The sequence below is a fragment of the Fukomys damarensis genome, unplaced genomic scaffold, assembly GCF_012274545.1.
Source record: "Fukomys damarensis isolate Sample0158 unplaced genomic scaffold, DMR_v1.0_HiC HiC_scaffold_36, whole genome shotgun sequence".
In the NCBI taxonomy this organism is placed as follows: Eukaryota; Metazoa; Chordata; class Mammalia; order Rodentia; family Bathyergidae; genus Fukomys; species Fukomys damarensis.
The window spans coordinates 37,863,635-37,881,934 of record NW_022900948.1 but is presented as its reverse complement, the minus strand read 5'-3'; the positions used below and the strand labels follow the sequence as shown (position 1 = coordinate 37,881,934).

Here is an 18,300-nt window from a genome sequence, read left to right as displayed (position 1 = left end):
GTCATCAACTCAAGGAAGAATGAGCTAATACGGCAGTAACACGGGCTTGGGAAGAAGACAGGTGCATGTTTAATTAATGGTTCCTCAGTTTACTAATCCATAGCTTTGGGCAAGTTGCTTAAACTTTCTGATCTCCAGTTTAGTTGTCTGTATCATATCTATCTCAAAATGGTACCCCTAAACAGTCCAAGACAGGGATGGGGGGAAGAGGTCAACATGAAAAGATGTATACAACATATAAAACAAAAAGTAAACAAAAGAAAAGAGAAGAAAAAAGCCAGGAAAGGTGGTACACAACTATAATCCTAGTAGACTGGGCAGCTGAGGCAGAAGAATTACATTTGGTGAACTTAGCAAAACTCTGTCTCAAATAAAAATGGGCAGAGGATGTAGCTCAGTATGAAAGCCCTGGGTTCAATCTCCAGTAACAACACCAACAAAGAGAAAGAAGAAACAGATAAAAAAGACACTGTCATTCCTTCAGGTGCTCAGGCCAAAAACCTGGTCATCATCAATCACTCTTGCCAATGCACCCACCACTACACTAATCTAGGCCATCATCATCTCTCATTTGGGTTACTGTACTTTACTGTACAGTACTCCTAATTTGTCCCTTGTTTTCTTTCACATACTAATCCTTCAAATATCAACCAGAATGATTCTTTCAAAACCTAAGTCATACTACTCTCCTATTCAAAACTCTCCGTTTCATACCAAGTAGAAACCAAAATCATGGTCTAGCAGTGGTGATGAACCTATAGCATACCTGCAGCTGTGGGCTGTTTGTTATTATTGCAAGCTCTAAAAGGTTCGCCATCTCTGTAGAGACCTTACATGACTTTGTCTCCCCATTCCCTTCTCAGCTCATCTCCTATTTCCCTGTCCTAAACTCACTCTGCCACATGAGTCTTCCTGCTGTTACCTGAACATCACAGACTCCTACGTCAGGAGCTGTGCACTTTCTACTTGCTCTGCCTACTACTAAATACCTACATACTTCACTTCCTCTCACCCTTCAGTTAGTTCTCTGCTCAAACATCAACTTTCTCTGAAAAGGTCTATGAACATTCTCCCTGATAGTAACCAGCTCCGCCCACAGAATTCTTTATTTCCTTTTACTATCTTTAGGACTCCCCCACCCCATGTGTCTTTATCCTTTATCTCTTCCACAGGTGTACTTACACACAAACACACACACACACACACACACACACACACACACACACACACTGACTACCTCCCCAACCTGGCTTGTTTAGTACTTTTTTTGTCTAAAACTATGTATGGCTCATAGGAGGTATTCACTAAGTATCTGTTCAATAAATTTATGAATTTCCTAGAAATTTCATATTTCAGCATAAAAACCTCTATATTTTTATAAAAGCAGATAAATGACAGTCTGATCTCAGAGGAGGAGGACCCGGAACTGAGCTACAGGGAGGGGGGGAACCTTCCTGGAGTGACTGAATTGCTATATATCATGCTGAGATGGTAGTTACAGAAACATATATACCTGTTCAAAATTCGTCATCATGAACATGTAGAATAGGTTCACTTTACTGCATGTAAGTTACACCTCAAAGGGTTAGTTTTTTTAAAGTATCCTGTATGAGCCACGGATTTAGCTCAGTGGTGCCACCGCCTGCCTAACAAGCGCAAGGTTCCAAGTTCCATCTCCAGTACCAAAATGAAAAAAAAAAGTATCCTGTACCCCAAACTGCCTCTCTAACCAAAAAGTAGCATACAAATTCACTGTCAGATCATGCATCCTGATTTGAGCTTTGGCAGTTATGTTCCAGAGTTTGTACTATTATATAATTGTGATGGTTAATCTTGATTGTCAATTTGAATTGAGACCTGACCAGGAAATTAGTAAAGCATACTTCTGGGTGAGTTTGTGAGGAGGTTTCCAGAGACCGCTGCTTGGCCTGTAGGACAGCAAACCGATGAGGGAGATCCACTCTGAATTTGGACAGCACCATCCTCTGTGTGTGTGTGTGTGTGTGTGTGTGTGCGCGCGTGTGTGTGTGTGTTTTGAACCACGGGAGAAAAGGAACCAAGAAGTGAGAAAATGACAGTGCGCTTTCTTCCACCATGATGTCTTTGCCTTGTCACAGGCCTAAGACCAATGGAGCCAGCTGCCCATGGACTGAAACCTCTGAAACCATGATCAAGATAAATCTCTCCCCAAGTTGATTTTCTCAAGTATTTTGTCAGTGACAATTATGGTTTGTATCTAGATGTCACCCCAAAGCCTCATGCAGTCACAAGTAGGCTTTTTTGGAAGGGGCTGGATCTATAGTATGAGATGCTGGGATCAAGAATGTGATGCTAGGATTAAAGGTGTGAGAGTGCTGGGTAGCCTGGGTGTCATGGCTTATCACTTATACCTCACTTGCTTGCTGTCTTCTGCCTGCCCTGCTTTGCCATGGACTATTTCTCTTCTGTGATGTCCCTGTCATGCCACCCTGCCCTGGAGCTAACCAATTACGAACTGAAACTTCTACAAACTGTGAGCTAAATAAACCTTTGCTCCACTTTGGGTGTTGGGTACTTTGTATCAGTAACAAGAAAGGTAACTAAGACAGTAAAAAAAAATTAACACAATAATTCAATTTTTAAATACCACCCTTTAGTACAAAAACAAGCAAACCAAAAATAAAAACGGAAAGTACTCTTGGAAGTCCATAGATGCAAGAATAAAGAGTCTGAAACCAAACAGATCCAAGTTCCATCCTCAACTCAATGTTTACTATTTAAATGAACTTGAGCAAGTTATTTAACCTTTTTTAGACCAAGAAAAAATAGCAAATAACAAAATGAAATGAGTTAAATACAGCAATTAGTTTGCTCACAGTACACAGTCACTTTACTTAGTATTTCCACACATTCAAACACCACTAGGGTTTCCTAAAAGAGCAATGTCAAGTTTGAGTCAGGAGACCAAAGGAGGGGTCACTTGGGATGGTTGGTTGTCTGGCTTTGAAGTGTCCATGTCTCTAAGTAGCTCAGCACTATTACAAACAAACATTAAGGCAATCAAGCAGCACAGCAACACTAGTACAGGTGGTTAATAAATGGTACCTAAAATATGATCACATAAGAGTACTCCTTAGTATTTCCACACATTCAAACACCACTAGGGTTTCCTAAAAGAGCAATGTCAAGTTTGAGTCAGGAGACCAAAGGAGGGGTCACTTGGGATGGTTGGTTGTCTGGCTTTGAAGTGTCCATGTCTCTAAGTAGCTCAGCACTATTACAAACAAACATTAAGGCAATCAAGCAGCACAGCAACACTAGTACAGGTGGTTAATAAATGGTACCTAAAATATTCTCACATAGAAGAGTACTCCAAAATTTCAAAGAAAATTTACCAGAGAAGAAAACCAAAGCAATATACATTGTCACTCAGATATCCTTACTCAAAGTCTCTGAGGCCCAACAGTATCTGAAGAGCCATAATTAAAAAACTTATAGTCATACACCTTGGGGGCTGCAAAGGATGTAAAAAGGACCGCTCAGGTTCCAAGCCTAACCTGTTACTGATTTAGGATTTATCTTCCACCTTCTTCCTGAAAAGACCAGAGGCAGATCATCTTAAGAGCAACACACTCAACAGACTCATTTAAATAAGAATACAAGAATCAGAGGAGTATAAAGATGGTGAGACAGTAGCTGAGCTCTACTGCAATGGAAAAGGAAACTTAGCTCTGGGCAACCAGAGTTAAGGCAAAAAGCAAACTTGCAACTACAATAAGGCAGAAGAAGAATCATGAGTAATCATGAAAGACAAATTTATTCAGAACTAAACTTGAAATTTTATATTCACAAATGGTCAAGCATGGTGACACACGCCTATAATCCTGGCTACAAGGGAGACTGAGGCAAGAAGATAGTATGTTTGAAGCCAGCCTGGGCAACTCAGTGAAGACCCTGTCTCAAAAATGCTTTAAAGCACAGGGAATGAATGTAGCTTAGCACTCCCCAGTTCATTCCTCTAAAATCCCTCCTCCACTGCAGCCACCACCACAATGAAACTGACCCTAGGAATTTATGCTTCTTATTCTCTGTTCCTCCCAAACTCCTAACACAGCTTGCTTTACCACTTACCAACTGTGTACCTAGAGTCAACGGTTTACCTCTCTGAATTTCAATTTCATCATCCCTAAAAGGGAATGATGCTCTTACCGATTTGTGAAAGGGAAGTAAGGAAACAGCAACATTTGCTAGCATTAGCTGGGTGCTTATTAAGCATCAAAAGCCCTGTGTACATTATCACGCTGTTCCACAGATATTCATTTTTCAGATGAACTCTCTGAGATTCAGTGAGGCAGAGTTGCCACTGCTACAAAACTCAAAGCAAAAGAGCTGAAACTGAATCGCATGCTTATGCGATACCAAGGCATAAATATTTGTACCTTTTTGCTTTCCCTGTATATGTCAGATATCTAAAAGTTCCTGGTACAGAGTAGGTGTTTGACTTATTAGTTCCCTTCCTTGTTCTATCCTTTTCTCCAAAATTATATATGAACAGAAAACTAAGTTTACTGAAATATCAGCATCTTATATTTTTATGGTTTCTTTTATACTACTCAATCTATTCTCTACTGTATTAATCTCACCAAATCTCTGCCTATCGTTATGTACAATTCTACCTACTTCACAAATAAAGAACTAGAAGCTGGCAGCCAGCTATTAAGGAGATGGTGCCCAGAGACATATGGAAGTCAGTGCCAAAATCTAATAAAAGCCTTGGACCTCTTTACTTCTAAATCAACCTTTATCCACTCACATGACACAGCCTTCATAATATAGAACAGATCATTCATTTTTTATCTGAAAAACTACCAAACACATAATTCAGTAAGGGGCCTCATGACCCTACCACCTTGTCAAAGGAAAGAAAGTACACAAAAAATGAGGTTTGCTGTAGCAGACGGTTTTGGTACACCAACTTTCTCTTAGATTACACTCATTAACCAAGATAAAATATTGTAAAAAATAAATAATGGCCACATCTTTGGAAATTCAAGTTACATTGGCTTAATCCTTCAAACTTGCACACAGTGCACCAAGGGCAATTGTTAACTCCTTAGAGGCTGCAGAAGTGCATATTATATCACTGATCCTCGAAAGAAAATGTGTCATACAACTAGGCTGCTCTAAGAAGAATCCACATCATCAATGTACATTTAGCTGCACAAATCCAGAGCATCACAGAATATGGAGTTTCAGAAGGGACCTGAGAACAACCCTTTCATGTGGCATTTGAGGAAACTAAAACTCAGGGAAGACTTTAAAGTGGCTTTTCCAAGGTTGAACAGACAGGAAAGCAACAACTAGAAAAGAACCCCGCGGACAAACTTGTAAACCTTGATTCTAATGTCCATGAGTACACTTAGCACTTTCCAGAATTACTCATCTACACAGAGAGTAACAGGACAACTCTGGATTTGAATCCTGACTGCTATTCACTGGCTACGTGATCTTGGGCAACTATGAATTTCTCTGAACTTCAGTTTTTTAGTCTGTCAACTGTGGGTCACAGTAACTTCCACAAGTAAGCAATAAGCTGGCAATAGCCCAAATGAAGGGCCTAGCACACAGTCTGTGGGCTCCATGAAGGAGCACATCATGTCTGTAACTCCCCAGCAAAGCCTGGTACCACATACTCTTCCAAAAACTCATTAAGCACATCAATGAACTTACCAATAGTTACTAAACTTGAGCCCAGGATCTACACAGATTATAAACTAGGTTGTTTGTTTCCAATGTGCATGATTTCAAAGCATGGCATTAATTCAGCCTTACAGAGTACTAAGGACACAAGCAAAAATAAAACAGGAAAAAGTTCAGCTCCGAAAGTTCATGGTCTTTCAGTTTTGGGATTAATTCTTGTTGCTATAACGAAGCTTTGGAATTTACTAAACTTGGATTTAGGTTTCAGCTACCTTCCCAGCATCTAGAACATAGTAGAAAAATCTGTAAACTTGATTTCAAAAGATGTTTTTCAGGATAAAAGATGCAGGTAAGACATATGATTGGCCTGACAGTACAGTAAGGCATTGGTTTCCTTCCAAAGACAATCACCCCATTTCATGAAATATGTGAATTTCAGCCAAACTTACTTAGGAATGGGTACCCGAATTAGTGTCCCTTCCACTTCTGGGTTCAGATTCATTCCACTTTCTCTTATAGCCTTGATAGCTGCAGCTGTACACTGAAAACCAGATCAAAAGGTAAACAGAATTAGTAAATAATTATTACCAGATGTAAGCCCTCTGTCGATAACTGGCAACCCATCTTGGCAGAACATGGAAACATTTAGTTCTGTTACCAGTAAGATCAGGAAGTTACATTGGTGTAGAGTGCTTTGATCAAGCAGAATAGCAAACTATGTCCACTCCTGGTACCAGTGTACTGCGGAAAGAAAAAAAGAAGAAGAAAAAATAAAAAGAAAACAGCTCTGCTTCTTTGAAAAGATTTCAATGGTTTGAGGCAAGACAGATCAAAACCACAATAAATCCTCAAGGGAGGAGGGCTAGTCTCTGCAAAGATTGGTGTAAAGACAGATGAAAGATTTCATACGTTAAAAATTCCAATTGACATTTTACACTCAGAATATACCAGTGCCGATTTGGAATGAGTAAATAAATTTAACTCATTCACATCTACACTCACACCAAGCTCACAGTGTACAATAAATCTCAGCTGGTGAGGGGCTCTACAGAAGGTTGTATGGTACAGTAGATGAAAGCATAGGCACGGAAGCAGAAGGAGCTCAATTCAAACCCCAGCTCTGATAACCACATGGCCCTGAGCAGCAAGCCTGACTTCTCTGAGCCATCCTTTCATAATCTGAGAAGATGTGGCACCTAAACCTCCAACACGTAGTAGTGCATCATGAGCAATGTATCTTGCTCTGTGCCTGGCACACAGTAACAGCAGTCAGGGCAGTTATTACATAAATTATACACATTTATTAAAAGCACATAAGAACACCAAATAAGAATGAGGTCATCATTTAGCTCATGCACTACTGTCCTACCCAACATCCTTTAGGGCTTCTCTGACAGATGTGCCCACTAACATGACAGCTGGCACACTAGTGTGCTGATTTACCAAAGTGTCTTGCTTCGTAGTTGATCCACACTGCAACTACACCAGGTATGCAATCCTAAAAGATGAAAAGAAAGCAGCCCGGGAGAGAGTTAACTCCACTGGCACAACAAGGTAGAATTCATGAAAACAAGGCCTTTGATATTTTCACAAGAACTTCAGGTTTGAGCAGAGCTAATCAACATCACTTGGATTCATAGGCCAATTCCTGGCCTTAGTTCCTTCCCAGACTTCACAGTTTAAATGAATGGGTTTTCATATACATCTATTTTACTATTTCAGGTATTTGTTACTGTACTATAGAGATGCCTAAATAAAAATTTCATTTTTAAATGGTCTTAATTCTACACCTATATGAGATGTTACTGCATGGTCAAAAAGATAAACTAGAACTTCTGCAAAGAGATGAGGACACTCCCTGGGGAGGCCATGCACAGACTCTGTGGTCAATGCCTAAAACAGTAAATTCCTAAAATAGTACCTCCGACCACCAATTCTCAGAGTTGGAAAGCACTGGCATAACCAAGTACAGTCCATTCACTATGTAAACAGGGACCTGAAGTTTAAGGTCAAATCCCTAAGCGCAGACATGATCTGGCCTAAGGGCCAAGAAAGATGGAGTGAGGGCCCAACTCATCACACTTCCAGTTACTGGCAGAGTTAAGAGGTGATTTGGTCTATGATACTACTTTATATTGCTATAGATGCCTAAGCCCAATATATTTAGTAATTAGGACATTAAAAAGTTGATTTTTTTCAACTAGCCGAAAGTAATTTGGAATTAGGAATTAAAGTTAGCAGGAAAAAGAAATTAATTCTCCTCTGTAAGAGAACAACCATATTCCTTAATAAAATAAGCACTGGTTTTTTAAGTTAACTATAAAGGGATAATTTCCAATTTGAAGGAATAGCCTGACATCAAAGCTCCAGATCCTCTTCTGTAGCTTCTCACTGAATGATCCACTATCACCACCACGTCCTTTACACAGTTTTGCCCAAGTAGTTCCACATAGCTTTTCCCCATAGGAACAAGAGCACTGTGCTCACCAACACTACCAAGCTGGGCAAGAACTATGGCTCAATATTTACACCTTTACTATAAAAACACAATGGCAGGTGCACGGTTGTTAATGATTTGTAAAAACAAGTAAAAGCTTGTTAATGATTTGCTTTCAATCTATTAGAAAAACTCATCTTACTTTATTTCACATATGTAATGCCTCAAAACTTTATCTTATAAATTTTTCCACAGGCAGAAAAATATTAACCAACTGCAGTTTCATTTTGCAAAGAAATTTACTGAAAGAAGCAGTTCTTCTAATATATTCTAGGTATTCATATTTTGGTTTGACACAGTAGGCTGCAAAACCTCAGGGAATTCAAGAGTAATTTTCCCAACAAGATGCCTGAACAGGCATATATCCATATAGAATTTCCATCTCTCAGCTTAGTCTCCATCCCCTCACTGCAGAAGGGTGTTCACTAGTATTCCAGGGAAGACTGGTTGCTCTCAAGTGGCAACACTGACCAACTGGCTATGAATGCTTGGAGTACTACGCTCAAAACATCACTAACCCCATCTGAAGGATAAATGATGACAAAACTTTGGTAGACTAGTAAATAAGTCCTTTTGTCTTAGTTTCTTTCTTTTTAAAAAAATTAATTAATTTTACCGGTACATTTAAGATATGACATTCATCATTGGAAATTTGCACCTTTACATAATCTATCTTGGTTCTTATTTTTTCCCCATTCCCCTGCCCTCCCCTTCAACCCCTCTACCCCTCCTGATCTACAAAGACTTTGTTTCCATTTTTTCTTTTTCTCATGTTAATTCCATTTTAGTCTCCTTCTCATTGCTGGGACACAGAACTGATAGGCACAATGTAAAAGAGGAGAGGTTTATTTTGGCTCACAGTTCTTACAGGTTTCAGTCCACAGCTGGCTGGCTCCAAGCCAGGAAAGCACAGCAGATAGGCACAACAAAGGAAAAGGTGCTCACATCATGGCAGCCAGGAAGCAGAGAGAAAAGGGAGAAACCACGCAGCAGGATGTATATACTCTACCATGTCACAACCCCAGTGAACCACCTCTTTGAACCAGGCCCCACCTCCTAACATCACAGTTAGCTATAGTGTCCCAAAGGTCCAATTCTCTTCCATGAGGCTCTTGCAGGACATCTTGATATAAACCGTGACATGACAACTCCGTCATTGCCATATTAATTACTGGCCTTTCATTTTCTTTATGCCCCAGTGAATCCCTAGAATATAAGGTCTATGAAACAGAGATCTAATCTGTCTTATCAGTCAATTCCTAGAACCTCAAATGAACCTAATCACTTGCTCAGAAATATGTGTTGAACTAATGAGTGAACAGTGAAAGGAGAACAAGCTTTTGTGTCTAACAGCTATATTTAAATTGGTTCTATCATAACAGTGAATCCAGAGATATTTTACTTCTGAGCCTCCATTTCCTCACCTATAAAATGGAATAATACTATTTTTACTTTTGATCCTGTGAAACAAAGAGATAAGAAAGTGACTGGCAATATAACAAACACATCATAGACCTTAGCTCTTTTCTTTCCACAAGAACAATAATGGAGCCTGTGGAATTTTTTCTTCTATTTGTCATGTTTTGTTCAAATGATGCTGTAGTTTTTGTTTCCTTTTTTCCTTTTCCATCATTAACTCTAGCTTCAGGCAAGTTTATGGAAGGCAGCAACCGTATATATCATTTATCAAGCAGGACACGTGTTAAACAAATGCAACACAATTTTCTGTCTTCAATGCATTCAAAAAGATTATGCATGTAAATCTGTATCATGTCACTATGGTCTGACACAGAAATGTTCACATTTGGAAAGAAAGCCAACTGCATGTGAAGCAGAAAAGAATTATATAAACACAGCGGATTAGCTCAGCATTTTGAAGCTATGAAACTAGGTACGCCATAGACAGCTTCTAAGCTGGAGGAAGGAAATGTTTAGCTAAAGCTATTTGTTTAATATATACACCAGATGAAATAAAGGCATTCAAAAGATAATGTATCTCACACTTCCTCACTTTGTCCCTGTAAATGAACCTCTCTACAGAGGTGTTTGTTAAGCTTTTTGGAAAACCTAGGGTATTTCAACTTGGAGAGATGGCAAAGATGCCCTGGTTGAAAGTTGAAGGTATACTCCGACTTCCTAAGTAAAGAGTAAGTTGTAAATACCTCCCTGTGCCTCCAAAAATGCTCTAGTGGCCAATCAGATGCTTGTTCTATGAATATCATTGGCTATTTAATAACAGAAGCAAAGCAGCTGGCTCTGAAAAGCAATCTGCCTGATGAGGTCTTCAAGCTGTGTAAGTGGGAGGCTATTTCTTAAATCGGCCCACAGTACCTTAGGTGAACAAGACAGAGAGAAAGCCTCAGTAGTTTAGAGAAGGCCAATAAAGGAAAGTGACAGTTCCCTTTTTGTCCACTTCTGTGCTCCTCAGTAACTCTAGGAATGAATGCTACTCTTCCATCAACCTAATGACAAGTATTCATCCCCCTCAAGGAAAGTTTACTGAGTGCTTCCTGTGTCACGAACTTCTGTACTGAACACAATGAACAAGTTAGATATGATTCCTCTATTTCAAAATTGTAATCTAGTGAAAATGAGATGGAAATAAGCATGTAAATGTATGTATGACTATTAACAGTGGTGAATGCAATGAAAAAAATTGTGCCGCATGTGAGACCTTAGTGTGGGGAAAAATTTAGATTTGACAAATTAGGAAAGGGTTTCCTGAGAAAGTGTCATTTATGTTGTGATCCAAAATAAGAGTAGCAATTAGCCAGAAGTGCTCCAACCAACAAGAAAAGTATATGCAAAGACCCTGAGGGTGCAAAGGACTTAGCACATCTGAAGAACTGAAACACCAATGTGTGTAGAGCAATATGCAAGGATGACAATGGGACAAGACTGGAAAGAATGGAGACCAGGAGAAGCCAGACCATACAAAGTCTTCTAGGGTTACAATAGGATTTTGGATTTTTAATTTCTTAAGGATTACTTAAATCCACTGATAGATTTAAAGTTGGAAATGATGCAGTCCAATATATGCAATATTTTTAAAAGCTCACCCTGGCTGTAAATGGAGAATGGGGTACAACAGTGGTAACAGCACCCCCACAGGTGTGCCTGACATTTTCTACAAGAGCCCTCTGATTCAAAACAGTATGTCCAGAGTAAGAGCTTTCCCTTTCTACAATCCCTAACCTACTCTGTTGAATCCTGCACATTCAACTTTGGTCTACTTCTATAGGCCAGAACTACTAAAACACACTATCAGAACAGGGAGACTTCTTAATTTTGTGTTAGCAGATGTGGAACTGGAGGCCCACTGAGTGAAGTCAACTGCCCAACATCAAACAGCTGGTTAAAAGTAGAGATGGGACCAGTTCCCAGTTCCTCTAGGACTTTCAATCCAGGCCAATTCCTAGTGGATCAATAAGAGGCCCAAGTATTTTCCCCAATTAGATGTAAAATCATGTACCCTCAAGGTTATGATGATTTATACAACCTATATTCTAGTCTTCCATCATGCTCTGTGCAAATATTCTCCAAAGGTCAGTTTAGTCTGAAAGGTATATGAATCCTAAAGGGTCTGCTCCAAATGAATACAGATGCAGAATATGAAGACAGAGGTCACAAACTGTTGCCCCTCACGTCATTTCTGGCTGCTTAATTTGGTTTTTTTGTCACAAAGTTTTTAAAAAAGAAAAATGGATTAGTCATCAATATTTAGTGAACAGCTTCTTATAGAAATAAAATTATAATATCTGATAACGATGATTACAAGGCCCCCATTTTTGCTTAGCAATGACAATGATGAGCAGGAACTGAGCAGAAGTGCCCCCTCAGACTCTCCAGTTTACCAGAGTCCCCCTCATTGGCCAAGCATCAATCACTATATCCCCATTATTGCTTTTCTTAAATGGAGTTCATTTCAGTATTTAAATTACTTGCTTGGCTTCCATTACATTTGAGTTTAACAAAAAAGGAATTCAAAGAGGAAGAGAGTTTTCCTTATCCTTGAGTTCCCTTTATTAAGTCTTCTCTTTTGTTTCACCACCACAAGCTCAAGTTATCACTTCCTCCTGACTTGACTCAATCTCCTCCATTCCAAAAGAATCATGTGGTGAAATCATGATGGTAGAGAGGGACCCTCTCAGCAAGGTCACCTTACCTCTGGGAAGCTGGCCATATTCACCAAAATCAACTGTGGCGACTTCATGGAGATTTGGCTAATCTGGTTTAAAGCAAGCTTCCCATCAGCAGTTACCACAGTAATTTGATCAAGGGATCCTAAAAGGAAAGTCACAACGTTTTAGAATTCCAAATGTCCTTAGGAGCTCCAATCTAAGTCTCAATCTAATTCAGATTCCACAAACATTCAGGGATCCTTTATCAGTGACAAGATTGTTCAAGGGCTTTAGTAGGAGCAACAGCCTCATGTGATAGAGGCTGCAATGTGAACAGCTAGCTACTAGGGCGGGCAGCTATTTTGGCTTGCCTGGGTCCAAGAGGTTTCCTGTGATGCACAGCTTTTACAAATAAAACTGGAAAGAGCTGATCACCCACACAGCATTTACTAGCTATAAAACCTCTGGCAAATTACTTACCTTCTCTGGGCCTTGGTTCCCAACTCAGTTAAAAAAAAATACCTTCTAGAATTATGAATGTAACTGTACTGTATACCTAAAATGAACAAATAAACTCAACAAAAAAATAGAAGTAGGGGCTGCAGCTAAAGGACTGTAGCTAAATATAAACAATCAAGTATATAACAAAGACCAAAATCTAAGCACAAACAAGTTTTCTATTATCCCCTTTAGTTCTTATAACTATCTTATAACACTGTATTACTACCTGTGTGTTACAGATGAGAATGAGACTTGAGAAAGATAAATGAGCAAAGATGATTGAGCTAACAAAAGGAAAATCAAAGACAGACTAAAATTCAGGTGTGCTCGATTCAGACGTCATCAACGTCCTTTACCTTACCTAAGTAGAATGCAAATCTGGTGGTGCTTCAGAATCACTGGGGAGTCTTTTAATTTAGATTACTAGACAAACCAAAGATTTTGATTCTGTGGAGAACTGAGAACCTGTGATTTTGTGGGATCCTGTGATTTTTAAGTTTACCACACGATTCTGAAACATAGTCCAGTGTAGAATCATTCCGGCCATACCATCCTTGATTTTGGTGCCTAGCTCCCCTGCAGAAACTAGCTCAATTTAAAAAGCAAACAAACAAACAACAAACAGAAACACTATTAATACTGCATTGTTAGGGCTGGGGATTTAGCTCAGTGGCACCGTGCCTGCCTCACAAGTGCAAGGTCCTGAGTTTGATTCCCAGTACTGAAAAAAAAAAAATTCATTGTTACCATATCCTTATCTGAATTCTGGAAAATCCTGAGCAAAATTTTCAGAAATACAAGAGGGCAAGCAGAAGAGCCATAGTTACAGATGGGACATTATTCAAACTCCCTGATTTCTTATGCAAATGAGAACTAGAAGAAAATCCTTACCATTCACAGTACAAACCACTCCATGGATGGCTCATTCTGAGACACAAAGAGAAAGGGAGGAGGGTAGAATGAGTCTTTTAAATAAACTGAAGTTGTTCCAGCAATATGTTGTTAGAATAATACAGTAGAATACTATGGGCTGAAGACCCAATTTGAAGTATTCAATCAGATGCAATGACACAAGCAAGTTGTTGACACCACTGACTTCAACCCGCACAAGTCCAGAAGGTCTAATAGCAAAATTTGCCAGGATTCTGAAGACCAAAGATCTGAGTTCAAATACCAATTCTGTCACTTTCAGATTGTGAGATCCTGGGCAGATCTCTTCAACTCTCTAGGCCAGTTTCCTGTCTCTAAATGGGACATAAAAATTGTGTAGGATTAAATGAAAGACTGTATGAAAAGCATCTCTAAAACTGTGTTCCAATGATATTATTAACTATTACTGCTTCTTGACATTCTTCGTCTTAATAGAAATACTCCATTTACAATTTCTTGTGAGGTGTGATGACACACACCTGTAATCTTGGGAGGGTGAGGCAGAGGGATGGCCATAAGTTCAAGGCCAGCCTTGGCTACACAGTAAGTTCAAAACTAGCCTGAGCTACAGAGACTGTCTCAAAATACTAAAAAAAAAAAAAAAAAAAAAAAAAAAAAATCTCTAATATACTCTGTTCTCTCTTGCCTTGGGAACTTTCCTTAAACTGTTCTTTCTACTGAGAACAGTCTTTTCTGCTCAGATAACTCCTCTCTAACACTCAGCAATAGTAACATCTAATCTCAGAAACCTTGTCTGATTGCCTCAGCTGGATTACAGACCCCTTGCAAGTCCCCAACACCCTGTGTATACTTATATAACCAATGATAGCCTAAATTGAGCTTGTCCTATGAGTTACACATCATGCTAAATCCTCTCATTCTTACAATAACCCCATGATATAGTTCTGATTACTTCCACCATTTAACAGACAAGGAAAATTGAGGCATAGAGAGTAAGCTGCCCAAGGTCACAACAGCTCTTAATAATGGAGCCTGGGCTGGGCATGGTGGTGCACACCTGTAATCCCAGCACTCAGAAGGCTGAGGCAAGAGGAGTGTCACAAGTTCAAGACCAGCCTGAACTGTACAGCATAAAAACAAAACAAAACAATAGAGCCTGGGCACTCACAGGTAAATGAATGGACCTTGAGATCATAATATTAAGTGAAACAAATCAGACACAAGAGCTCTTAAATGAGAAACCCAGAATATAAATAAAGAGAAAAATAAAGGATAGATAATAGGAAGTAGGGATCTTTTTCAAATGGGAAGAGGAACAATAAACAAAGGGAGGAGAGAAGGTGAGGATGTAAACAGGATGATAAAAAGAACTGAAAGAAAAAAATGGAAATAGAGCTTTTGCAGATGGGAAAAGGACCAAGAGATAGAAAGAAGAAGGGAAGGTTAGGAGACAAAAAACATGTACAAAAAAAAAAAAAAAAACTGGTACCAACTCCCTGTGATAAATGTAATCATTACATGGTACAAACATGTACTAATAAAGAGCCCACCCCCCAAAAAAAACTATGGAATAATAGTTCTGAAGACAGTAATAATGGAGCCTGAATTCAAACCCAGATTTGACCAGTTCCAAAGCCACAATTTTCACCACTCCACTTTGCCATATAGTTTTATACATGTTGTTTGACTTGACTCTTCATACTAAGTTCTAGGCTCCTGGAATATGGAAACAATGCCCTCTCTTCCTGTATCCATTAAAGTAATCAGTAATTAAAGTATGGATGGAGGGATGAGTGGATGGATGAATGGATGAATGGACAGATGGAAAAAAGACAAGAATGAACATGCAAATATAAACCTGTGTCTTAGCTATTAAAAGGTGTCAACTAGCTGGGGATTTGGTTCCACTGCCTGCCTCGTAAGCATAAGGGCCTGAGTTTGCACCCCGGCAACAAAAAAAAAGGTATCAACTAGGGCTGGGGATGCAGCTCAGTGATAGAGTGCTTGCTTAGCATGTACAAGGCTGGGTACAAGGGGCAAGTTAGAGGAAATGAAGACAGGGAGAAATATAAAAGGAAAAGTGCCTGCTGGTTCAGATAACAGTGAAAGAAGATATGGAAGAATCTGGTAAAAAAGGCCTTGATAAGTTTTGCCTATTTAACCCAATCCTTTCACAGCTCCAAATTCTATATAGAATGTTACACAAACATAACCCTGAAGAAAAAGAAGCAAAGAGGAAATACCAATGGGAGGCCTTTTGAAAACGGATCCTAATTTAGCCTTCCTGATCCGCCATAAGATCCTTTGCCACAGAAGTTCCAATATGGGCATTTAGGTATGCAATTGTGGTGGTTCCCATTCCCTAAATCTGTATTGACATAATGCATCAAATCCTTTTCCCTCAATCTGTCCCTAGCGAGAATCTCCCTCAGCCTTGTTCTTGCCCCTCATTATCTCAGAGGTTAACATTTAACAAATTACACTCCCAACCTCTTTCCAGGCCCATCATCTTTTTAAGTTCAACAAGAGTGGAGCTTGCTGGCTAATTTTAAGTATCACATTTCTCCCTGAGCTCCTCTCAAACTACTCTCTGGTTTCGACTGCAGAATGTTAACAGGCCAGAAAGCACAGGGGAGACAGAATGCTTTATCAGTTTCATACCTAAAATAATAAGCAAGTTTAAAATAAACAGTTGGGAGAGATTGAATGGCACGCTCTACTGTCAGCAAAGGCAGAAGTGCCCCAGCCCAGAGGTTAACAAATGATGAGAATGGTCTTCTAGTTTCACACTGGATCTCATCTCTGAACTCAGTATGTTTCTGATAGTGTTTTTAAGTGGAGCTATGAAATTTTCATTTGGCTTTCTTAAAAACTAGTGCATGAAATATTTTCTAATTTCCTTAAGAATTTTCCTGATCAAGATGTGAGTGGGAGCAGCCTCAACTCCCACAGACACTTTCAGAGGGGGGGGTCCCAGGCTGAACTATAGGATGATGAGAATTTGCAAAAGGCTAATTCAACAGCAATTGGATTTTTCCTGCCTGCTTGCACCATTAGCTGACAACTCACTTCTCCATCACATCTGCAAGCAGTTCTCCTAGACAGTTCTGACATTTCCCACTTAGAAAAGTCACTTTCAGGAAGCTATTAACCCAAGCAGAATCTTCCTGTTTAAGGCCTTGGGTGGGCAGGTTTGCAGCTATTTGGTTCGCAGTAAGGGATAAGAACTGCCAAATAGGACAAATGGGAAATATCAGTCCAAAAATGTCAGAACTGTGAGCCTAAATACCCAGATATAGTCACAACAGAACACCTACTTTTTCGGTGTACAGTTTCATAAGAGCAATGACAACTATTTTTGTTCACTACTGTGCACCGGTAGACAAATATTTGCTGAATAGATAAATAAATGGTACTGTTAATTACATGTCAGGCTCTGTGCTAGAATCATAATACATGTCACCTTATTTATTTTAAATCCCACCTGAAAGGTACGAGGTAGCAATGAGAGAAGGAAACTGAGGACTCCCCATGGTCACCAGTTAAGTCAGTACCAAAGCAAGGACTAAAATGCAGCTCTGTCAAAGCCACGCTCCTTCTACTAGACCCTTCCCAAAACATTGGTAACTAACCTGGTGAGGTCCTTATATTGAGAGTCTTGTTGAAATTATCCTTGAGTACTTCTATCAAGGACTTCATTTCTTCATCCACCTCTTCCAAGCTGATTATATCTTCAACCAAAGCTGTGTTAATATGCACTCTGGTTTGGGACAGTCCTTTCCCTTTGGCTAGAAAGTAAACATTCGGTGAATAGAAGAACAGCAGCACACACAGACAGTAAGCAATTGGTGAAGGGTCTACTATGTGCAAGGCAAAATGTCAAGGGCTGGACAGTTATAAAGCATTATCTCTGACCTAAAAAAAGAGCCTATATTTATTGAATGACAACTAGTTCCTGGCTTTAAATAGAAATGTATAGTCTTAAGTGTTTGTAAGAGAAGAACAAAGCATTTACTCATAATAACTAAGACAACTGAAGTGTCTGTCAAGGGAAAATGGATAAAGAACCCCCACACTATATATGTGTGTGTGTGTGTGTGTGTGTGTGTGTGTGTGTGTGTGTGTGTGTGTATACACACACACACACATACATACACTCACACACATATATACATATATGTATATTATTTTGAGTATTACGCCAGAAAAAAAAAGAGATTCTACCATTTGCCCCAACATAATGTGCTAAGTAAAGTAAGCCAGACATGAGAAAATACTACAAGATCTGATTTATACGCAAACTCTTAAAAAAAAAAAAGTTGAATACACAGAAATAGAGAATAAAACAGATGGGGTAGGAGAAAAAGGAGTGACCGAGATCCAAGAATACGAAGTGGCAAATATACAGGATGAGCAAATCCCAACATCTACCATATAACACAAAGGCTATAGTTAGTAATATTATACTGTTATTTGTGATTTTTGCTAAAAGAGAGTTTGGGCATTCTTGCCACAAAAAATAATAAGTGAAATGATGGATACGTTAATTTGCTTGACTATTAAGTAACTGTTTTTTTTTGGGGGGGGTTTGGGGGTTTGTTTGTTTGTTTT

General features: G+C 39.2%; 1 protein-coding gene across 2 annotated transcripts in view; it reads right to left on the bottom strand.

Moving 5' to 3' along the window:
* Positions 1 to 18,300, bottom strand: part of Mrrf (mitochondrial ribosome recycling factor) — a 49,924-nt gene that overhangs the window by 20,650 nt on the left and 10,974 nt on the right. For both annotated transcript variants that reach the window (XM_010602970.2, XM_010602971.2), the window contains exons 3-5: positions 17,322 to 17,477; positions 12,342 to 12,460; positions 6,129 to 6,220 (exon numbers count right to left, since the gene is read on the bottom strand). In XM_010602970.2, coding sequence (XP_010601272.1) covers positions 6,129 to 6,220; positions 12,342 to 12,460; positions 17,322 to 17,477 — 367 coding nt within the window. The remainder of the gene's footprint in view (positions 1 to 6,128; positions 6,221 to 12,341; positions 12,461 to 17,321; positions 17,478 to 18,300) is intronic.